The sequence below is a fragment of the Macaca mulatta genome, chromosome 14 (genome assembly GCF_049350105.2).
Source record: "Macaca mulatta isolate MMU2019108-1 chromosome 14, T2T-MMU8v2.0, whole genome shotgun sequence".
Taxonomy (NCBI): Eukaryota; Metazoa; Chordata; class Mammalia; order Primates; family Cercopithecidae; genus Macaca; species Macaca mulatta.
Window position 1 is genome coordinate 37,051,651 of NC_133419.1, and position 25,569 is coordinate 37,077,219.

Genomic DNA, 25,569 nt, shown 5'->3' on the forward strand with positions numbered 1-25,569 from the left:
GGAATAAAGTTTCAGATACCTTGTAAGTCTGCAAAGTTTTTGGGCTCCTCTGTTAATGGAGCCCAAAGTTTTGGGCTCCTCCTCCTCCTCTAGTTTTCTGTTAATTCATCTCACAGTGTTACAGCTTTCCCCTGAAGAAGCCGCTCACTAAGCCTGTTCTTGTGGAATTCGCAAGGTGATATGCGAATTTGAAATTAAAAAAATTAAAAATTAAAAATTAAAAAATAACATATCCAAGCAGGGATATGACATATGTTAGACATAGTTTTTTTCTTCAATGAACATTTAATATACAACATGAACAATATATGTGGAATATAGTCAAATAGCATGGTGGTTTTCAAAAAATTTTGATCAAGACACATAGTCAACAATAAGTTTAACTGCAGTCACATATATACAGAAACTTACAATACATATGTATATGTATATATGTATACATAAAATTCTTTCATTAGAAACAATACTTAATTTAACTTCATCTGATGTTCTATGATATTCTTATTCCATTCCATTAAACTCTGATCAGGATCCAACAAAATGATTTCATGACTCATTAAAAAGATATGCTAGACAGTGTTCTAAGCCTAATCCTATTATTTCTAGGAAGTATGTACTATTATTATCTCCATTTTTAAAGATGAGAAAACTGAGTAGCAGAGTGGTTAAGTAACCTATTCAAAGTTTTATACTGAGTAAATAGCAGAGTTGAAGTTAAAAAAAAGCTTAGCAGTCTGGTTCCAGAGTTATATGGAAAAGAAGGAAAAGAGCAGTCAGATACTAAAGCGGGTAAGCCTTGAGGTAGACATGAAAGAGCCTTACTGATTACACACAAGGGAGGAGATTCTGAGAAAAAGATAATTACCGAAAGTCTTCTGTGAGAATAAAAATACATGCTGGACTTAAGAACACGGTAAGACTGAACTTATTCCTTGTCTCCTTCCTTATACTGGCTAAGTCAGAAGAATGGGAATTCTTGAGGGTCTCACAAAATGTAGTGTCATAATATTAACTTCAGTTTCACTTATAAACACAAAACATACTTTTATCTTGGAAAAAAAATTGTTTTAATTATTTAGAATACCATTAAAACAGGAAGCCAGAGATCATTAAGACAAAGTAGAATTTCTAATAGAATGATCAGGAAACAAAAATCTAGGCCCAACTATCCTCAGTTTTCAGATACAGCAGCAATTCCTAGCCTTCTAATTGATCTCACTGAATCCTTCCCAATTTTGCCCTCCTCCTACCCATTCTTCACACAAACAAAAAGACTATTCCTTTGAAAATGCAAATATGATCATGTCAGTTCCCTGTTTCAAAAACTTTGGTGCTTTCCCTTTGTTCTTAAGATGAAGTCTAAAATCCCTAACAAGGTCCTGTATAGCCTAGCCCTAACTTACCACTCTGGCCATTCCTCTCCCTTTCTATCATCCATTCACATTACAGTTCTTTCAATATGCCATTCTCAGTTCTGCCAAAGATCTTTGAATATTCTGTTTTCAACACCTCAATTCTCTCTCTTGCCAGATCATCCCTCCCTCTTTCACCTAGCTAACAATCATTGATCTTTCAGGTTCTAACTTGAATTCACATACTCTGGAAGTCTTCCTAGAAGTTCTAAACTAGATTAGATCCTGATATCATATTCCTTAGATCTACTCATTCATAGCCATGATCACAATTTTAATTAAATAACTAGTTGTAAAATTATCTGTTTTCTATCTAATTTCTGCTTACATTGTAAACTCTATGAAGGCATAGCTATAGGTCTTAATCCCTCTGGAACCGTCAGAACTAGCAGATTGCCTGAAAAGTAGATAGTACAATACAAGTTTATGGAATAAACATATATTCCTCAAGCCTTGGGACTATGTTTGGTAGACTAGAGTCAAGTTTTACCTCCTCAAACAAACAGCTTCAGCTTACAAGGCTAACATCTCCTGAGCAAAGGTTATATTTAATAATATTAAATGGGGCAAAATACAATATCCTGTTTTAGTAATGTTTGTGTTACCAAAAATAATGAACAGGTAACAGATCATCATCGATAGTTCAAAATGGTCTAGTTAATTTTTGCAAGATATCTTTTTTCATGCTTGTTTATATTTGTGAAAATTCTTTCACTTTTGACAGTGTATGACAGAACTGACCTCCCATGGTTAGTAAGATTAATAACAACTGTGTCTCATATCTAATCCTAAAAGTCTAAATTTTAGGTTGATAGGGCTGTTTAAGATCATGTATTCTTTTATAAGATTTTTAAACTGGCCTTAGGGTCAAAATGCCTGGGTTTCAGTCTTGACTCTGTTAAACAATGTGACTAAATTGCTTCTTGAATAACATTGTAGTGGTGTAGAAAGAATACAAGCAGCAAACCTGATGCTGATTTCTAGACTTGCCATTGCTCTGGCTTCCTGTGTAAATATGACCGAAATTAAAAATGGCAGCTTAAAAGAAAGAGAAGGAAAATGATAAACTTCAAGTGCTAGAAAATAAGACTACACAACTTAGATAATGTGGGTAGTTTAGAATATATCATATCATATGAATAAATAGTTTTATAACTCTCTAATTATATTACTATGTTAGCTGGCTTCCCTCTTTTTGCTCCACAGTAATATAATTTGTTTGTTTAATCTTTTCTGAAAACAAAAAAAAACAATGGAAGTTCAAATAGTATAAATCACTAAAAGTAGTCCCCAAGGATATGGCAGAATACAGAAAACCTAACTCTTCTTACCAAATGTAAGTCTGAACCCTGATTGAAGGCTGTGGAGTGAGTTAGGAAAAAGGTTAAGAATGTTCCACTCACACCCATTGCCTCAGAGACACAAGAGAGCACCAGAAGGAACCTATTCCTTGATGTATATACTCTGTTCACAAAGAAAATATGGAAATGAAACGATAACAGAAGAAGAAATAAAAATAATTTGGCGGAAAGGAGAAAGTCAACAAATTAAATAAGAAAAGATTTTAAGCAAAGATAACTTCTAAGTAGCGGAATTAAAACTTGAACAATATTGACAGTAAAAACCATAAACAACACTACAGAAAATAAAATCCTTAACCCAGAGAATAATCTCAAAGAGATTTTGCAGAATACTGCAGTAAAGTGAAAATAGCTGAAAACACTAAGAGATTAAATAAAACACATGTAGGATAGATAATATATATCTAACCAACAAATAATGAAGGCTCACAGGGCAGAAAACAGAAATAAGGGTAGAGAGGTTACTAAAACAAAAAGTCATCTTTGTAGACGAAAGACCTGATCCACAGGACAAAAACTGTTCATGGAGTATACAGAAAATTAACTAAAAGTGACCAATCAGTAATATTTCTTAGTACTATTTATAAATATCAAAAATTTTCAAAGAACTGTATCTAATAAGCATCCAGCCTGGGGGTGAAAAGAACAAGTGAGAAACAGATTTCCAAGAAACAGAAAAAAAAAAAAAAAAAAAAAAAAAAAAAAAAAAAAAAAAAAAACTGGGTTGACCTCAGACTTCTCCACAATACTACAACCAGAAGAACATAAGTGATATCAATAAAATTCCCCAAATTCTATACTCTATCAAGTCATTGCAAATGTAAGAAGGCATGAAAAACACTGTTTTCTCAGGTAAACAAAAGCTCAGATGTATCCTTTCTGCATGTTTACAGAAAAACTACTTAAAGATGTAATCAATTGACTGAGACAGGAACCCACATAAGGAATGAAAAATGGAACTGAAAGTATTATAAAACAGCTAGTAGGCTCATTGAAATAAATTAAAATGGCCTAACTATAAAGAATTATTTTAGATAATACAGCCAAAAATGTAAATGCTAACTAACAGTTACCATAAGAGTAGACATTAATATCTAAATCCCAAGATAGTATTTAAAGAGCCAAAGAGTAGGGTAGCAGAAGAAGAAGAAAAACAAATAAAGGAGTATTACTTTATCACCTTACATGACAGTGGTTAATCAATAAATATTATTTTAAAAGCATACTTAAAAAAGTATTTAAATACTTTTTATCTTAAAAAATACTAAAGTCAGTGATGAGTAAATTAAAAAAATAAAAGGAATGTCATTAAATCACTAGTGAAGAGGTAAAATCAAATACATATAATGGACATAAGAAATTATAAAAGTTCAATAAAACACAAAAATTAAAAATACAAAAGAAGGTAACAGCGGTGTATCCTGATATAATTACCCTTTTACAGAAAACACACTCAGATTTGTTTGCCCAAAACACATCGGATATTTGCTGCTTATTAAATCATCAACTATATGAATATAGATAAGAGTATATAAGAATTAGGGTTTTAATAAATTAAGTTACAATTATATGATAAAAATACCCTACAATCAATAAAATCGTGTTTTAAAATAATTTAATTAAAGAGGAATGTGCTGATAATATATAAGTAGACTCCATTTAGCAAAATATATATACATGTGTCATATATGAACATATATGCATAGATAACCAAAGTAATTAGAAGGAAGTATTCCAACTTGTTTACACTGGTGTTAGTTCTATGAATTATTTTAAATTTTTTCTCAGTACTTTCCTGTATTTTATAATTTTAATTTAGAAAAAAATTAACTAAGAAACACAAAATACCAGATTAAGTGGAAAGATATATCAGGCTTCTGGATTGCGATACAGAATACAGATGTCATTTCTTTATAAGGCAGTTATGCATTTAATACAATTAATCAAAATGGATTTTAAACTTTGCCATGATATTCTAACATTTTACAAGTACAAAAAGTGAAAGTGCCCCAAAAAAATTCAAACAGGAAGGAGTATACATAATGAAATACTGACGACCAGAAATATGGAATGAAATACACAAAATCACTAACCCTGATTACCTAAAGTGGTAGAATTATGGGTGAGTTTATATTTTTCTATTATAAATTTACCCCAGTACACATAGCTTCTTTTATGAAATGTTGAAAATAACAGCTTATTATCTTTTTAGAAACCACTTAAAATTATAGTAAAATGATGGAATGCTTTTTATTTTCTTTATACATATCTATATTCTGTAAACTTAGTATACATAGTATGTATTATTCCTAAATTCAGAAGATAAAAAACTTTGGTTTTTAAAATTGTCTTCCAATATCCATCTTCCACTACATTAAAAAGTCAACCAACACCTCACTGCTCCAATTTAAATGTGTTTCCTCTTATACAGTCTTCAGAGGCAATAGCAAAAAGTTTCAGTCTTCAAACAACAGGTGATCTGACATGTCATCTTTTCTGAAAGAGCTAAAATGGGTTAGCCTAAAACTCAGCCTTCCCATGAATTGCTCAGTTTTCTGTAAAAATGTTAGTTTCTATTTCTGACTTAGTTTTGACAGAGTAAAGGACAAGGGATTTTTTTTAAGAGAAACTTAACTCCTCTTTTAGAATAATAGCAAAATAAATAAAAGAAAAAAATTACTATATTTCTTCAAAAGGTGTTTACTTTAAAATGACGAAATGTTTCATTGTGTGCTCTGCTACAGGTTGCAATTACATAAATACTTTTACGAAGATATGTAATCTATCTATCTACCCTTTCAACCAGCTATCCATCTATCCATTATTCCCGGAAATACTCCCAAACACAAATGTGTGTTTTTCTCTCTCATGCATACTTTATTTTACTACTATATATGTGGATATGAACAAATTATATATATAGCATTACTCTGAATTTTCTATTTTGCATAAATATGCAGAGATGTAATCATAAAATCTCTGGGTTTTTCTTAATCATTGTTTTCTCTTTCCCTGAACGTCCCTCAATTGTTAATCCTGTCTTTCTCAAGTTCTCCATGATTATATACACACAAGCAATGTATGTATAAAGTTTGTAGGAAATGTAAAAACATGTTTCCTTAGATATTCTTTTACTCAGATGGAATAGATTCTAGGCAGATTATGTGCTTTATATTAAAAGATGTCCACCCAAATTAGATGAAAGTATCTTTTTCTGCATATCCTCACTAGCAAAATTATGCTTTTTAGTGTATTGCACCATTATTATTTTGATTGCTCTCATTATTGCTACTGAATTGGAGCATCCTTTCAGTTTAATCTTCTATGAATCACCCTTCTGTATGTTTTGTTGTCTGCTCTCTAGTTTTGTAAGAACTTATCCTATATAATAGATACCAATCTTTTTCCTATCTTCTATATTACTAACATTTATTTTTCAAATTAGCTGTTAGAAATTAACAAACTATTCTTGCTTTATGTTTTTTAAAATTACATAAACATATTTACAGATTTATGATTTCTAGTCTTAAGAAGTTTCTCACTCCTAGATTGTGTATATAGTCTCTCCAATTTTCTCATAGAACTTGTATATTCAAATTTTCACAAATTTTTTACACCATCTAGAAGTTTTTCTTGAATCCAAATTTTAATATGGGTCAATTTTATTTTCCTCAAATCTGACAGGCATTGTAACAGCATCATTTTTTAATAATGCACCATTTTCTCAATGAATTAAAATATTTTTATCTTCAATTAAATGCCTTTATTTAGCAGAATCAATTTTTGGATTATTTCCTCCACTAATCCACTTGCCTATTCTTGTATCAATATTGTATTGATTCATTACAGTGATTTTATCGTGTAATCTTACATCTAGTAAGGCAGGTTTCCTCTTACTTTTTAATTTAAAAAAATCTTGTCACTTTTTGCCCCATATAAACTAAGGATCACATCATCCAAATTTAATGAACAAAGTAATTTACATGTACAATACATGTATATATGAATTTTGGGAGTATTAGCTCTTTTTATTTGTATTCTTTCTGATCTGTCTATCCATCCATGCATTCATGCATCCATCCATCCATCTTGAGACAGGATCTTGCTCTGTCACCAAGGTTGGAGTGCAATGGCATGACTAGGGCCCACTGCAATCTCAACCTCCTGAGTCCCACCACAGCCTCCTGAGTACCTGGGACTACAGGTGCGCACCACCATTTCTCTGTAAGAAACAGTGTCTCACTATGTTGCCAGGACTGGTCTCTTAACTCCTGGGCTCAAGAGATCCTCTGGCTTTGGCCTCACAAAGTGGTGGGGTTGCAGGCATGATCCTCTTCACTCCATCCTCTTTTTATAATATTAATTCTCTCTACCTCAAATATGTCTTCCCTTTTGTTCAAATGTTCTTGTATGCCCTTCAAAAAATTATAGTTTTCCCACTTGGAAGTGTGCTTTTTGTTAAATTTATTACTAAATATTTTATATAATTTTAGGTGCTTTTGTGAATAGAATATTTTTTCCCATTTCCCTTTCTAGGTACTGCTGGGGCTCAGAAAGCAATAGCCCCAAGTGAAAGCCTAAGAAGCAGCCTCAGAAGCAAAGTTACCTTCTGACCACCTCTTTCCCTCCTGTCTCTCATTTTCCTTAGAGACAAGCCACACTAGAATCCCTCTTCCCCAACGTGGGTCATAGAAACCAGAATCCCTTTCCTCCAAAGCCAGATTTAAAGCACAAAATATTATTCTAACCTCCCCCATAGAAACCAGAACCTTTTTTCTCCAAAGCCAGCTTCAAAGCCTAAAATACTACTCTAACTTCCCCTACTTCTTTCTGTGTAACAGAATAGATGACCCTAAAGAAATTAAGACCCTCATTCCACAGGAGTCCTACCTTCATACCCAGGAGAAAGGAATGATGCATAGAGAGACCTTATTGAATTCCCCCAACTCAGCCAGTTAGTGTTAGACCATATATCCTTTTTGTCCAATCATAGCTCTACATGCTCTCCATACTTTATTGAATTTAAACATAAAAAATGGATAGTTCTCGCTATATCTTTGCATCTTCTTTCTGAAGGACCTTGTGCCATGTAAAACTATGATCAAATAAATTTGTTATTCTTTTCTCTTGTCAACCTCTCTTTGTTATAAGGGTATCAGCTGTGACCCTTATAATAGAAAGGAAATGGCTGACTTTCTTGTTGTCCCTAGAGTTCTTCTATTCTGAATAGAGTTTTAAATTTTTAGCTAAACATCATCTTATTAATTTTATAAGTATTTGGGGTTTTTAACTATTCAGTAAATCATTATAAGAAGAATATTCTAATTAGACTTTGTCAGATCTTGAAAAAATATTGAGAAATATTATTTATAGAAGTTAAATCCTATTTACATCCTAATTTTGTCTTAAATAGTTATAGTACTTCACATTTTAGGAAAATACTGCTTGTCCTTGATTGAGAATATTTTACATTTAAGTAGTTTCCTTAAATGAAATTTTAATAAGAATAGCTAGTTGATTATTGTCATGCTTATCAATCTATCATTGATTAACTACCTGACATGGAACATTCCATCTTCATGAAATAAACTTCATTAGGCCATAAGTATTACTATTTTAATTAAATGAAAGGTGAATTAGACATACTAGTATTTCCTTTCCAATTTTTATATTTCTATACTTCAGCAAACTTAGACATTTTTCCTTTTTATACTATCTCGATCAAGATTTGGTATTAGGCCAGGCATGGTGGCTCATGCCTATAATCCCAGTCCTTTGGGAGGCCGAGGTGGGATGATCACTTGAGCTCAGGAGTTTAAGACCAGCCTGAGCAACATAGGGAGACCTCATCTCTACTAAAAATAAAAAATTAGACAAGTGCATGCCTGTAGTCTCAGCTACTTGAGAGGCTGAGGCAGAAGGGTCAGGAAGCAGAGGCTGCAGTAAGCTATGATGGCATCGCTGCACTCCAGCCTGGCAAAACAGTGAAAACTTGTCTCCAATAAAAAAAAAAAAAGATGGGTATTAAAATTATGCTAGATTCATAATATTAACGGGAATAATTTTCCAAATTTACCATGGTCAGGATTAGGGTAAAAGGCATTGCTATTTCCTCTTTTTTTTTTTTTTTTTTTAAGAATTAAATAACTGCAAATCCATTTGGTCAGGGTGTTTTTTTTCTATATACTTCAGCTACCTTCTGATTTCTATTATGGTGATGACATTCAAATTTTATAACTATTAATCAAGTTTTAATAATTTATATTTTGTTAGGATATCATTCATTTCATCTAGGTTTTGCAAGTTACCAGAGAGTTGCAGTTTTATTATCTTATGATGAACTTATCTTGTGTCTATGGTTGGTCTTCCTTCTCAATCTTTTTTTTTTTTTTTTTTTTGAGACGGAGTCTCGCTCTGCCGCCCAGGCTGGAGTGCAATGGCCGGATCTCAGCTCACTGCAAGCTCCGCCTCCCGGGTTCACGCCATTCTCCTGCCTCAGCCTCCCGAGTAGCTGGGACTACAGGCGCCCGCCACCTTGCCCGGCTAATTTTTTGTATTTTTTAGTAGAGACGGGGTTTCACCGCTTCCTTCTCAATCTTAATCACACGTTTTAGCTCTAGAAATCAGGATCAAAAGTGATTTTGCTATTTTCAAAGACTGATCTCTTGTGATTTCTTTATCCTTTCAATTTTTTTCTTTTTTTTTTTTTGTTTATAGTTTCCTTGATTCTAGCTTTTATCTGTATTAATTCCTTCTTCACAGCTTACTCTGATCTGCTTCCTTTTTCTTATCTAATTTATTTTGTTTGACAAAGAAATCATTTTGTCAATGAAGTAAAAAAAGTCTCAAGATTTGAGCCAAAGCAGTAATATTTAATAAAATGAGATTGTGAGGCTAGGGATTAGAATACATGTCCCAGGTCTGTCCCCATAAAGTCACTTATGCCTTCTAGCAAATCCCTTCATCTCTCTGGCTAATAGTTTCCACATCTATAAACTAAAAAGAATATACAGCCTGATAGTTCCTGTTAGGTTAAAAAAAATTACACATGGTAAAATTTATAAACTTTAAGCTACATTTGAGAAAGTGGAGTGTTTAAAGGAATAAGAGCCATTGAAATCACTGGATTGGGAATCATTGCCTTAAGAAACAACAATATCTTAGGAAAATTCAGTTTTTCTATGACAGTAAAATATGACTGGCCCTCTTTATCTGTGGATTCCACATCAATTGATTCAACTAACTGCAGATCATAAAAAAAGATAGGTGCATCTGTACTGAACATGTACAAAACTTTTTTCCTTGTCATTATTCCCTAAACAATAAAGCATAACAACTGTTTAAACAGTATTTACTTTGTATTAGGTAAGTAACTTAGAGATGATTTGAAGTATATGGGAGGATGTGTGTAGGTTATATGCAAATACTGCACCATTTTATATAAGGGAATTGAGCATCCATGGATTTGGGTATCCACTTCTCCACAAGTACAAAGGGACTGCTGTATAAAAGAGGTCTATACTTCATGCATGTTCACATCATAACCAAGTGAACTCATACAATGTTTCACAAATATGAATGCTCTAATAAAACATCTTATTAAAGAAGGTGCATCTAAGTTACACTGCAGAAGACAGATAGATTTAAAATATTAAAAATTAGTACCATGTAATTAAACCACATCTTCATATTATTCTTGGAAGAAATGAAATAATCTGGGGTCAAATGGTAGGCTTCAGGGACTCCATAAATTCTGTGATCTTGCAAACAAAAGCTTATGTGTATTTATATATAGTTTTATGGGGAGAGTTAATCACATTCATTAGATTTGCAAAGAGTTTGGGACCAGAAAGAAACTGTAAATACTATTCTAGATAACGGATTAAACTTTCTATTCTTAGTGTCTAATTAAACTTTTCCATGGTCATATTTTTGGAACTTCACCAAAGAGACCATTTTGCTGTTGAATAGCTACAACTAGTAAAAACTCTAGTCCACATCAAGTCAAAACTTCAACTTTTGATGGGAACTATAGTTCACATCAACTCAAAATTACCTCTCAAATTCCCATCTATTTTCTTGACTCCAGTCTCTGATGAATGACAGAATAAAACAATTTCCCATTCCTGAAAACAGTCCTTTATGTATTTGGAGAGACCCATCTTAGCTCCAAGATATTTTTCTCTTTTAAAATGATGGCTTTAAACAACAAATCATGTAAACTCTACTCCCTAATTCAAAATGTTTCTTTAAAGGCAGATGGTTTTACCACTCATTCATGTAATATTTTATATTTTTAAAAAGTTCTTTAGTTATACATCACTTTTTCTGATAGAAGGGTGGATCACTCTAGATTTATTTGTGAATTTCGGAAAATTCAAAGCAAACAAGTATATTATGTTGATGTATATGTCCCCATGAGTTCTACAGAATTCTCACATACTTATTTACTCTGCTAAATTCTTAGAAATAAACTCATAAAAATGTTTAAAAATTATTTTTTGACTATGAGTTATTGTCAAAATATTATTTGTGGATGGATTCCAAAACATTTTCAGTCTTGTAAGTGGAAGACATTTTTGTATTTCTTTTTATGGATTCAGAAAGGATAACTGAAAAATAGCATTACTTTAAGTGGCACTAAAAATATCACTTACATTAATTATTTTTGGGGAAAAAAATTGAGAAAATATTTAATGGAGTAAAATATAGCCCATGCAAAGCAGAACAAACTCCAAAGTGGTAAGCCAAGCTCTGTAAAACTAAGAACGAAAATCAAATAAATATGCAACGGTATTACTTACGGATACAACTCTGAAAGATGTTCAGCTAATGCATAAGCTGTCGGGTCTCTGTCCAAGGCATACAAAACAATATCTGACTCCTTCTGTAGAATGGCTTTTGTGTGCCCTCCCGAACCAAATGTCATATCTAGAAAAATCTAGCAAACACAGAAAAAGAAAATTACAACTTAGCATAAACAAAACTTATTCTTGACAACTATCTCAATTTCTAGAAGCACACAATGATTTTCAGAGTTGACAGTAAATAGGAAAATAATTACAATGGTTTTGCCTATGGTTGAATTTGTTATATGTGAGATCTGGCTCAATTATAAGTGATCAGTCTAAAAGAACTGATCAGACTATCAGTAAAATAACCTCTGACACAGACTGGCTAATTCAAGACAAATTTATATTTCTCTCTATAAGGTCAAACTGGTCACACTGTTGTGCCCCCAGCTCTTTAATACTTTCCAGCATCCAGCTGGTAATAACATTTTCAATAGTTTCTCATTTGGAGATGGCTTACAATTAGTGTGACTCATTTTATCTCAATTTCTCTTAATGCTTTCTATGAAAATGATACTCAAGAAGAGAAAAGACAGAGAGATAGAGAGAATAAACATCCATAATAATAAATAGGCACAGGACAAATCAGATAAAATCTTGAAAACTGACAAACTTACAGATTATATCTGTAATAACAAAATAACAAATATGAACTGAGAAGAAAAAAAAAAGCTTTTCAAGTCAAAACACGTAGGGTAAATTCTAGGTTTGACATGAAGTATTTATGTCTTTGGGATCGTTACTTAAAGCTGCAAAATTCCAGTGTCTTTAGCATTTAAAAAGAAAATGAAGAAGAAAAGAAGATACTATCACCACCTGCCTAATTGGTAAGGTAACATATCATTTCTTGTGTAAATCAAAATACTTTTAAGAGTGAAACATTTGCCAGTAATAATTTTGCCAGGACAACAGGATAGGATGTACTTGAGTACATATCACTCAATACTTGGCTCATTCCAGATATACAGTATGGTTAATTGAATCTGAATCTATTTCTTGGCTATTTGGCCACACTCCAAAGAGAAAAGTCATGTCACAGCTGAGCAAGAAATCAGACCTGGATTATAAGAAATACATGTGTGTACTAGTTAGTTGATTGTGACTAGTTTGCAACTCAGGACATTCTCCACATATTCCCTTCAAGTTATGCTCTTACTTTAATGGGACCTTTCAGCAAACTTCATTGGTGTTATGAAAATAAAAACAATTACTCTAATAATATTGACTACAATGACGAATAACATAAGTCTATTGGCTAGATTTAAAAATACATAAACATACAATTTTCTTAAAGTTCATGTGCATAGTACATAAGAAGGGAAATTCCTGTCATAGATTTGAATATATTTCCCTGCTCTGAATGTTTCCACTTATTTCAGAGACAGTGATCGGAAACTGGGCACGCAATTATGCTTTGATTTTTTGGCTCCTATCTACCATGCTGAGTCCCATCCTCTGATCATGTCCTCATAAAAGTTAGCCTGCTATTAAAAGAATAACATGGAAGAAATCTTCTGATCAAAATTAGAGGATGGACATAAAATAGAAAAAGATGTAAATGTGGTAAAAATGTACAAGCACTGCTTTTTAACACAAATGTTTTAGTGTGACTTAACTTTGTACTTCTATCGCTGTCACCATAAAAGGCATGGCTAAATATATTTTTCACCATTTTAAACAATATTTTTTTATTTTTAGAAACACTTAAATCTCAAGATGAAATAATTTCCTTTGCCAGTAACTTATTTTATACATCTATGAATTGGTAAAATCTTCCACTATACATCACATCAATTTAAAAATTTTAAGAAGTTCAACATAATTTAACCGAAGAATTTTTTCCCAGGCAAAATCATAAACTACTTCCTTGTCATGGTATTAATACCAAGCCTTGCTATAACTCTGGATTTAAACTAAAAGTAGATTAAATAAAACAATTTAGATATGATTACCCTTATTCCAAGACAAGAAAGTCCCAATCAGTATTTAAAGAAAAATCATCATCATTAGCAATATTCTGAAAAATGTGATTATAATTTACATGATTATTTTTAATATATCATGATTATGTCCTTGTAGATGTACTGACAATCAAGAAAGTTTCCACAGGGGGAAAAAAAATCTGTTACTACTAGTTAAGTGTAACACAGAAAGCAAAAAGCAGCAGACAAATGGAATTTGTGAAACTAGAGGTAAAACCCACCATATGTCCTGAGTTAATACGTGATTGGAGCCATCAACTCTCATTTTTACAATTCTAGTATTCATTGTTCATCACATGTAATAGTGACATCTAGGCCTCATGAGCCAACCAGCACTACAATTAAAAAGGGAGCCAATTAGTTTTCGCCTTCCTCTAGGTCACTAACATAAGACCACAGTTTACAATCTGTATGAGTTGCAAATAAAAAAAGCAACTGGTCAATTTTTGTGGTTAACAAAGAAATGCACAAGAACAAATAAATCTGAATGTTTCAAAGTAACCCTTCTATGGATCTCATCTATACATATATTCCAAATGTATATTTTGTGCTCCAAACATACATGGAACTCTTTCTTTGAAATTACCTGATATAATTTATCCATAAAACAAAACTCACATTGTAATACTAAGTTTATTCTGGTTATTTAACTGACAACCTGTATAACCCTAAACAAAACACTTGAATTCTTTAAGTCTCAATTGTTTCATCTAAGAATAAATGGGAATAAAAGGTACCCCCGTTTATCTCACAGAGATTTATAAAGATTACCTTATGTCATCATTACAATCACGAAGGAGATGTCATTAGATGTTATATATACATTTCACAAACTAAGACTGCACTAAACTAGTAAGTGGCAAATGCAGGAATTGAATAAAGATGAATCTGGGCTTAAAACCTGTGTTCTTTCACACACCTCTCTGTCTTATTAAGTCATAAAGTCTATATCTGCATACTGCTTTATGGTTTACCGAGCATCGATGTTTTCCTACTCCACTAAAAAATGCTCCATGAGGGAATTAGACAACTGGCATTATATCCATTTTTACAAAAAAAAAAAAAAAAAGGGAAAACTTGGGTGCAGAGAGAAAATGTGACTTGATTAAGATCCTATTACTAGTAAGTGAGGGGAAGTGAACTCTAAACTAGGTCTCGCCAACACTAAATTCTCTGTTCTTTCTGAAGAGTGAAAGAAGAAGAAAAGGCAAAAGTGAAAGAAAGAACAAAAAATGTAAGACATGATTGGGGTTCAGAATCAAAATGAAAGTGAATTAAAGTAAAAAAAATTACAAACCAGCATTTGAGGAAAATGATTCCTGATTTCTACAATCCCCCAACTTTACCTCCAACTTAATATGGCAGCATCAGTGCAAAACAGTAGGTGCTAAGTAATGTGATATAAATAAAGGAGCTCAGTCTCCCACGGTAACTATGTTAAAGGTAACAATTTTCATTTGTGCATTTGAGTCTAGAAACATTCTTCAAAATATAAGACTCATTACCACAGGACCATATAAAGTAGTTATAATTCAGCTCGAGATGTCCAAGATTTTTAGAGTCATTTAACATCAATGTATTCCTAATATTGCCAATTGATTCATTAATTAATGATGTTATTAATTTTATTATTTAACTCTTTTGCACCATGTTTTTATTTGCTGATCACTCTCCTTTACATTTGAAATAAGAAAACTAATAGGCTAGTTCTTTTTAATCAAATGCAACTAAATGTCATTTTATCCCCTATGTTCTTCAAATATGGACAGACACAGACACCATATTTCACAGGTCAAAGGGACATAACAGACTATTCCACCCCCTCCTTTTACTTATGAGGAAACCAAGGCCTGGAGAGGTTACCTGGTAGCTAGTTGGGGCAAAGCTAATAGTAAAATGTAGATCCTATGTCCTTTCTACATCATCTCCTAAAACTTACCCACTGAAATTATATAATCACATTGAAATATAAACAACTGTTTCTTCAAAAAGTTTTCTCTTTCTTAATATGAAGATACATAGGTAAACACTGTTCCTATACAATGATTCTTCCAATACAGTTAAAAACAACCAGTGTTCTACCAATCTAATTTTTTAAGTCTTTTAATTCAAACCTGTTAATTAAGTCTCCAAGAAAGATAATTATTTTGTATATGGTTTGGTATAAATGTCCACCTATTATCTGTAACAGTTACTGATGAGGACTGACTTACTGACAGGTTACACATTCCAATTTGATTTTGAAATTTAAAAATGATTTTTAAAATCATAGACTCATAGGTGGTTAGAGCAATCAGGACCCATGGAAATAATGCACGTTTAATTCCTTTACTGTACATACTGTTCCACCTTTCTAAAGAATACGTAGCGCTATAGTTTCACATCTCTCAAATTTGATATCCTTTAAGACTCATCTCAGACTCCTCTCTGGAGTTGGAGATTGACAGAAATCAAGGCATTGGCCCAAGATCATCTTGCAGAGACTAGATAATTATTTATTTTTTTCAATCCAATCATTCTAATCATTGAAATTTTCACACTGGAACAACACTGTCAAAAATAACATGAAAACATTTTTAGCCATAAACAGTATGAGGGCGGATCTTCCAATTTCATTTTCCTAATGTTGATTAGTCATTTTCAATCTGTGGAAGATTTTTAATAGTAAGTTCCCATCTTAATTTGGAAACAATATGGCCTGACTTCACTTTAAAACTTCATCCTATGAATATTTTCTGGCAATTGCTAATTTTGAATTTTTAGAATTAAAGTGCTTTTGAAAACATTTCACTTAAACTTCACCTATTTACAACTAGTTTCATTTTGGAGTACTGAAATGTGAGAAGCGCATGCTTAACTGTATGGATTTTTTTTTTCAGGAGGTAATTAAAAATGTTGGGCATTAATTAATCTGTGTATTTATTGAGCATTCAGTATAGAAGAGACGATAACAGGTAGATATTACATTATAGGCCTTCCAGTCTTGTGAGGGACTTTAGACATGGAAACAAACAGCTATAAGCCTAGTTAAAAAAAAAATCAGCAATATAAGAAAGATATACATAACATTCCATAAGGAGTCAAAAACCAGAAATTTATTCCAGTCAGTGGCAAGATGGACTAAACTGGAGGAGGGTACAATTCAACTGATCTTTGAATGCTAAGCAGAACTCACAGTTCATCCTGTCTTCTCATTCTCCCATATACTCCAAACTCAACTGGTTACCAAATCCTGTTGATTTTACCAGATCTTGAATACTTGCACCCCCAGTTTAATTTAGGCCTCCATATTCCCATGCTTTACTATTGAAATAGGCCCACAATTCATACCAATTCCTCTAATTTCACTTCTAATTTTTCTTCCTACACGTTAACAGGCTATCCTATCTTACATAAAATTTTAGCATGTCACATCTGCATTTAAATTCCCTCAATGGCTCTCCAAAGCTACAGGATAGAGTCTAAACTTCTGGGCATAATGGGTAATATTCTTCATATTCTAGCCTTTGCATTTCTTTCCAATATCATCTCCCACTACTCTCAAAAATGAATTTTACAACATATTTTCTAGCCATACAGAATATGTGAAATTGTCAAATATGCCAAGATGTCTCATGTCTTCTCTCCCTTTTTTGCTTTGTCCCATCTTTGTCAAATTTTATTCCCAAACAATTATGACAGTCCTAATATATCCACAGCATTGTTCTAAAAACTAGAAATACAACAGTGGGCCAAAGTAGATATGGTCTCTGGTCTCATATAGTGATCCCCCAGAAATACAAACTACCATCAGAGAATACTATAAACATCTCTATGCAAATAAACTAGAAAATGTAGAAGAAATGGATAAATTCCTGGACACACACACACACCCTCCCAAGACTAAACCAGGAAGAAGTCGAGTCCCTGAACAAACCAACTGCCTCTGAAATTGAGGCAGTAATTAATAGCCTACCAACCAAAAGAAGCCCAAGACCACATGGGTTCACAGTCAAACTCTACCAGAGGTATAAAGAGGAGCTGGTACCATTCCTTCTGAAGCTATTATAAACAATTGAAAAGTTGGGACTCCTCCCTAACTCATTTTATGAAGCCAGCATCATCCCTGATATCAAAACAAGGCAGAGAAAAGAAAACTTCAGGCCAATATCCCTGATGAACATCGATGATAAAATCCTCAATAAAATACTGGCAAACCGAATCCAGTAGCACATCAAAAAACTTGTCCACCATGATGATCCCTGGGATGCAAGGCTGGTTCAACATAATCCATCACATAAACAGAACCAGTGACAAAAAACACATGATTATCTCAATAGATGCACAAAAGGCCTGTGATAAAATTCAACATCCCTTCATGTTAAAAACTCTCAATAAAATGTATTAATGGAACATATCTCAAAATAATAACAGCTATTTATGACAAACCCACAGTAAACATCATATTGAATGGGCAAAAGCTGGAAGCATTCCCTTTGAAAACCAGTACAAGACAACAAGATAAGGATGCCCTCTCTCACCACTCCTATTCAACACAGCATTGGAAGTTCTGCAGGGCAATCAGGCAAGAGAAAGAAATAAAGGGAATTCAAGTAGGAAGAGAGAAAGTCAATTTGTCTCTGTTTGAAGATGACATGATTTTATATTTAGAAAACCCCATCATCCCAGCACCATAACTCAAGCGATAAGCAACTTCAGCAAAGTATGAGCATACAAAATCAATGTGCAAAAATCACAAGCATTCCTTTACACCAACAACAGACAATCAGAGAGCTAAATCATGAATGAACTCCCATTCACAATCATTACAAAGAGAATAAAATACCTAGGAATACAGATAAAAATAATTTCTTAAGGACAAAAAAATATTTAACTGCTCACAATATTACATGGCTGGTAGGGTGTGAGAAAATAGTGAAGACCTGAAGGCTTCCACTAGCGTAAAGCACCCAGATAAGAAAAAAAAACAGCTGAATGGGCATCAGGAATGAAGAGTAATAATAACAACTATGTATGTTACATTTATGGAAGCTTTATGACAAGCACAATGCTAAATATTTTATCTGTACCATTCATTCATTTTATACATAGGCATAAAAACACACACATACACACTTTCAGTTAATTCAGTAATTCTCAAAGCTATACTCTGAGGTAAGTCACTATTATTATCATCACTATTTTACAAAGAAAGGGAGGTTTAGGAAGAGTTAAGTAAATTGTTTGAAGTACAGCTAATGAGTGGCAGAGACGGATTTCAAAAACAATTCTGTCTCCTGCCCACGTGCATGAATACCTACTTTGCTTTTTCATAGAGGTAGAATGAATTAGATGTGGTGAGTGGAGAAGTGAAATAAAAAATAATCACAAAGCATGCCATCTGGATAACTTGGAAGATAACAGATACAATTATGCAATTACTATGCGCCAGCACTCACTATGATAAACCCTTTAAAAAGTCAACTTTGGGAGGCCAAGGCAGGTGGATCACCTGAGGTCAGGAGTTTGAGACCAGCCTGACCAACATGGTAAAACCCGTCTCTACTAAAATTACAAAAAATTACCCAGGCATGGTGGTGGGTGCCTGTAATAACAGCTACTCAGGAGGCTGGGGCAGCAGAATCGCTTGCTCCTGGGAGGAGGACGTTGCAGTGAGCCGAGATCGTGTCATTGCACTCCAGCCTAGACGACAAGAGCAAGACTCTATCTCAAAAAAAAAAAAAAGTCAATTTAATTCTTACAACAACCTGAAAGATGGATAATGTAATCCCATTTTACAGATGAGTATATTGTAGCCACTTACTTCAAAAAACATGACTTGATAGCACAATTAGAGATAGACGCAGAAATAAGCATTTTTTTCCCTCCCAGCTGCCACCTCTCAATTAGTGTTACAGTAGCCAAGAAGCAAATTCTTACTCCAGAAGAGAGAAAATTAAGAGCATTAAAACATATAGGCATATTAAGAGAGAAAATTAGGCATTTTAAAAGAAACCTCTTAAAGAGGTTTAAGAATTTCATGTGGCAATAGAATAATTCTTTATAGTAAACTTGGAACCGTGAAGTGAAGGGATTGCTGGATACAGATTTTGAAGAGAATCTACAAATATAAGAAAAATTGAAATCTACAAATATAAGAGGGCTAATTATAACAGCATTAATCCACAGTAAGATCAAGAAGGTTGGTTTATAACGATGCTTAAAAACACCAAGTTCTAAGTATACTTTTAAAAGATCATCCTAATCAAAAACATTGATTCTTGTAAAAAACAAAAAATTAAATTAAATTACCTTCACTATATATACAACTCATGGGATTCAGCCTTTGGGAATATTGCACCTCCAAACAAGGTCAACCTGGCACACATTTGACAACAGAGGCACACTCCTTTGACATAATTAGTGAGGTAAATGTTAAGAGAGAGATAAGCTAGTATGACAAGTTTATTTGGATGTTTTAAAAAATCACTAAAAAGAGTTCATAATGCCCCTGAAATGTTTGTAATTGCTAAGACAAGCTATTGTTCTATCATTGTGTGCTGAATCACTCAAGACTCTATCACTGACTTCTTTTTTTTTAATTTATTTATTATTATTATACTTTAAGTTGTAGGGTACATGTGCATAACGTGCAGGTTTGTTACATATGTATACTTGTGCCATGTTGCTGTGCTGCACCCATCAACTTGTCATTTACATCAGGTATAACTCCCAATGCAATCCCTCCCCCCTCCCCCCTCCCCATGACAGGCCCCTGTGTGTGATGTTCCCCTTCCTGAGTCCAAGTGATCTCATTGTTCAGTTCCCACCTATGAGTGAGAACATGCGGTGTTTGGTTTTCTGTTCTTGTGATAGTTTGCTAAGAATGATGGTTTCCAGCTGCATCCATGTCCCTACAAAGGACTCAAACTCATCCTTTTTTATGGCTGCATAGTATTCCATGGGGTATATGTGCCACATTTTCTTAATCCAATCTGTCACTGATGGACATTTGGGTTGATTCCAAGTCTTTGCTATTGTGAATAGTGCTGCAATAAACATACGTGTGCATGTGTCTTTATAGCAGCATAATTTATAATCCTTTGGGTATATACCCAGTAATGGGATGGCTGGGTCATATGGTACATCTAGTTCTAGATCCTTGAGGAATCGCCATACTGTTTTCCATAATGGTTGAACTAGTTTACAATCCCACCAACAGTGTAAAAGTGTTCCTATTTCTCCACATCCTCTCCAGCACCTGTTGTTTCCTGACTTTTTAATGACTGCCATTCTAACTGGTGTGAGATGGTATCTCATTGTGGTTTTGATTTGCATTTCTCTGATGGCCAGTGATGATGAGCATTTTTTCATGTGTCTGTTGGCTGTATGAATGTCTTCTTTTGAGAAATGTCTGTTCATATCCTTTGCCCACTTTTTGATGGGGTTGTTTGTTTTTTTCTTGTAAATTTGTTTGAGTTCTTTGTAGGTTCTGGATATTAGCCCTTTGTCAGATGAGTAGATTGCAAAAATTTTCTCCCATTCTGTAGGTTGCCTGTTCACTCTGATGGTAGTGTCTTTTGCTGTGCAGAAGCTCTTTAGTTTAATGAGATCCCATGTGTCAATTTTGGCTTTTGCTGCCGTTGCTTAACCACATGATTATCTCAATTGATGCAGAAAAGGCTTTTGACAAAATTCAACAGCCCTTCATGCTAAAAACGCTCAATAAATTCGGTATTGATGGAACGTACCTCAAAATAATAAGAGCTATTTATGACAAACCCACAGCCAATATCATACTGAATGGGCAAAAACTGGAAAAATTCCCTTTGAAAACTGGCACAAGACAGGGATGCCCTCTCTCACCACTCCTATTCAACATAGTGTTGGAAGTTCTGGCTAGGGCAATCAGGCAAGAGAAAGAAATCAAGGGTATTCAGTTAGGAAAAGAAGAAGTCAAATTGTCCCTGTTTGCAGATGACATGATTGTATATTTAGAAAACCCCATTGTCTCAGCCCAAAATCTCCTTAAGCTGATAAGCAACTTCAGCAAAGTCTCAGGATACAAAATTAATGTGCAAAAATCACAAGCATTCTTATACACCAGTAACAGACAAACAGAGAACCAAATCAGGAATGAACTTCCATTCACAATTGCTTCAAAGAGAATCAAATACCTAGGAATCCAACTTACAAGGGATGTAAAGGACCTCTTCAAGGAGAACTACAAACCACTGCTCAGTGAAATAAAAGAGGACACAAACAAATGGAAGAACATACCATGCTCATGGATAGGAAGAATCAATATCGTGAAAATGGCCATACTGCCCAAGGTAATTTATAGATTCAATGCCATCCCCATCAAGCTACCAATGAGTTTCTTCACAGAATTGGAAAAAACTGCTTTAAAGTTCATATGGAACCAAAAAAGAGCCCGCATCTCCAAGACAATCCTAAGTCAAAAGAACAAAGCTGGAGGCATCACGCTACCTGACTTCAAACTATACTACAAGGCTACAGTAACCAAAACAGCATGGTACTGGTACCAAAACAGAGATATAGACCAATGGAACAGAACAGAGTCCTCAGAAATAATACCACACATCTACAGCCATCTGATCTTTGACAAACCTGAGAGAAACAAGAAATGGGGAAAGGATTCCCTATTTAATAAATGGTGCTGGGAAAATTGGCTAGCCATAAGTAGAAAGCTGAAACTGGATCCTTTCCTTACTCCTTATACGAAAATTAATTCAAGATGGATTAGAGACTTAAATGTTAGACCTAATACCATGAAAATCCTAGAGGAAAACCTAGGTAGTACCATTCAGGACATGGGCATGGGCAAAGATTTCATGTCTATCACTGACTTCTCTAAGGCTTTACATGTTTTTTGTCTAACATGTCCACAACTAGACATCTATCACATTTGATACATTTGTCAGACCTGAAATAAATTAGAACATGTAACTGTAAATACAGAAGTCCAACCTTATAGTTAGCTAACATTTTTTAACAAACATTTCTCCTACCAAACCCCTTGATTTATTATTGTCTTGTGAAGCTCTGTCAAGTATCTGTCTGCTAACACTTACTTTGTTTTATTGGTAACTATTATATGGGCTTATACAAAAGAGAAAAAACTCTCAGAAGCAAATAAAAGTTTTACCACAAACAAAACAATTAATGCATTGCAATAAATTTATACCTTTTCCCATTTTATCAGAAGTATTGGTGTTACTATGATGACTCATTCTGCCTAATTCTGCAAATGTTTCCTCCTGTAGCTTAAATCCTTTCCTATTCCCAAAATAAATCTTTACTTGTCATAAAAGTAAAATTTATTTTCTCTTATTTTAAAGTATGTCCTTCAATTATATTAAATAATTCGAGTATTTATCATTCTTTGTGGTGAATAGCTTTCACTCTTACGTGTAACATAGGATGTATTTAATCACAGTCCAAGTCACGTACAACAAAACTGTCACTTAATCTACCTGCAGATAGAAAGGCTGAACTAACACAAGTAGCTAATCTCAAAAATCTAATTTCACAGAGGTCTCTGTCTGAGAAAATGCCAATCTGTCCGCATCTTTTTTAAAAAGACAAACAGTTTTTATCTACATTATCAAGAAATTCAAATAACCCATACTGGACAAATGCCAATGAACATACTAACTACTAAGAATGCTGGAGAGGTACTTTCTTTTAAGAATTATTAAATATGTAGATTGTTTATAGCATTTGGAAAAACAATGTGAAAACAAAGAAATACTGAGTTCTTTGGTCAATGTGTTCAGCAAATGCTCTTTTCAAAAAAATTTTTTTTGGCGCAAGTCATTTGAGGGATGGCAGTTTCAACATGGTTCTAATAATTAAATTCTTCTCATAAGCAATAATTAAATTAAAATGAATGATGGTAAGATTTTCTATGATTTGGCCTCCAAGTAACATTAATTTTACACAAATCAAAGCAAATCAATACATACAAGTGTTGGTGTACAACTCAGAGCGTCTATGCGTGCATGTGCAAGCATGCATGTATATGAACATGCTTACGCATGTGTAATTATGTATACGCACATATGTGCATATTGCAGGGAGAAATAGAAACTTACATATTCCTGAAAATATTTAAACATGTGACTTCAGATAGCACAAGTTTCAGACAGAGAACAGGGTACATTATACCACCAGGAAATCCTTGTTAGGCAAGTTACTTAACTTCTCTGAGTCTCAGTTTCCTCGTGTGTAAATGGACCATCCTAGTCCACATCACCAGGTTATTGGGATATGCAAATAAGACAATACACATGAAGGAAATCTGAAAAAAGTAGTGTCATATAAATAAATAATATTATTACATGGATTTTAATCAAGAAAATAATTATTCACAAAGGCCTAAATTCCAAAAAATTTTATCTAAATCCTAAAGTAATTTAGCAATACAAAATATATTTTATGGTTTCTGAATTTGAATAAACAGTAATAGAACCTTTGGTTGGCAGAAGGTTTTTTAAAAAGCAGACTCTTGATAACACATTTCCAGCAGGAGAAATTTTGAAGAACTTAAAATTCAATAAAAATTACCATTGTATGCCCTATGGCAAAATTAGTCCAACTATGCTGCATTTCTTAAAACTAAGAAAACAACTGTGAATTAACTTTCATTTAAGCCCAAATTGAAAAAAAAAAACAAAAAAAAAAACACAGATGATCTTTTAAATGCTTTTTAAAACTATATTTTCAAAATGTAAATATTATTGCTTTTCTTTCTCAGATACTAATACTTAAAAGATTTTATAAAATTTCATCACACCACTAATCATAGTTTGGAATTTGTAAACAACTCCATGGAGGGACAATGAATTGAACTATAGGCCAATTTAACTACATTAGTACTCTGACTTATTACTAGAAACAGGCATTTGAAATATCTCAATTTTTTACTGACCAGAAAGACTTTATACAACTTTCAAAGTGGCCAGTTGACTTAAATGAAGTAATATTCATACAAAGATCAATTAATTACTTTAACAGTAAAATTGTTTGTTCTCATGTCAGTTTTCTCCTTTTAAAAAAAAAAAAAAAAGTCTTTCTTAGGAGGGAGTCAAACTGTTTCTGTTTGCCAATGATATGATCTTATACACAGAAAAACCTAAAGTATCCTTCAAAAGACCCCTAGATTTGATAAATGAATTTGGTAAAGTCTCAGGTTACAAAATCAATGTATATACATCAGCAGCACTGCTGTATGTCAATAAGCTGAGAATTAAATGAAGAACTCAATCCCTTTTATAACAGCTACAAAAAAACAAAAACAAAGAAACTTAATAATATATTAACCAAGGAGGTGAAATATCTCTACAAAGTGAACTACAAAACACTGCTGAAAGAAATCATAGATGACACAAACAAATGGAAATACATCCTACATTCATGGATTGGAAAATCAATATCATGAACATGACCATATTGCCCAAAGCAATCTATATATAAATGCAACTGCTATCAAAATACTAGTGTCATTCATCATAGAATTAGAAAAAACAATCCTAAAATTCATATGGAGCCAATAAAGAGCCCGAATTGTCAAAGCAATCCTAAACAAAAAGAACATATTTAGAGGCAACACATTACTTGAATTTCAATTATATTATAAGGCTACAGTAACCAAAACAGCATGATATTGGTGTAAAAGTAGAAACACAGACCACTGGAACAGAATAGAGAACCCGGATGTCAGGCCAAGTATTTAACAACCAACTGATCTTCAACTAAGCAGACAAAACATAAACTGGGGAAAGGGACACCCTATTCAAGAAATGGTGTTGTGAAAATTGGATAGCCACATGTTGAAAAATGAAACTGGATCCCTATTTCATTTCAAATCAACTCAAGATAGATTCAAGACTTAAATCTAAGACCTGAAACCATAAAAATTCTAGAAGAAAACCTAAGAAAAATTCCTCTGGACATCAGC

General features: G+C 33.2%; 1 protein-coding gene across 9 annotated transcripts in view; it reads right to left on the minus strand.

The window, feature by feature from the left end:
* METTL15 (methyltransferase like 15) overlaps positions 1–25,569 on the minus strand; it is a 442,005-nt gene that overhangs the window by 322,441 nt on the left and 93,995 nt on the right. For all 9 annotated transcript variants that reach the window (XM_077960438.1, XM_077960436.1, XM_028832545.2 and 6 more), the window contains one exon: positions 11,578–11,714. In XM_077960438.1, the coding sequence (XP_077816564.1) occupies positions 11,578–11,714 (137 nt within the window). The remainder of the gene's footprint in view (positions 1–11,577; positions 11,715–25,569) is intronic.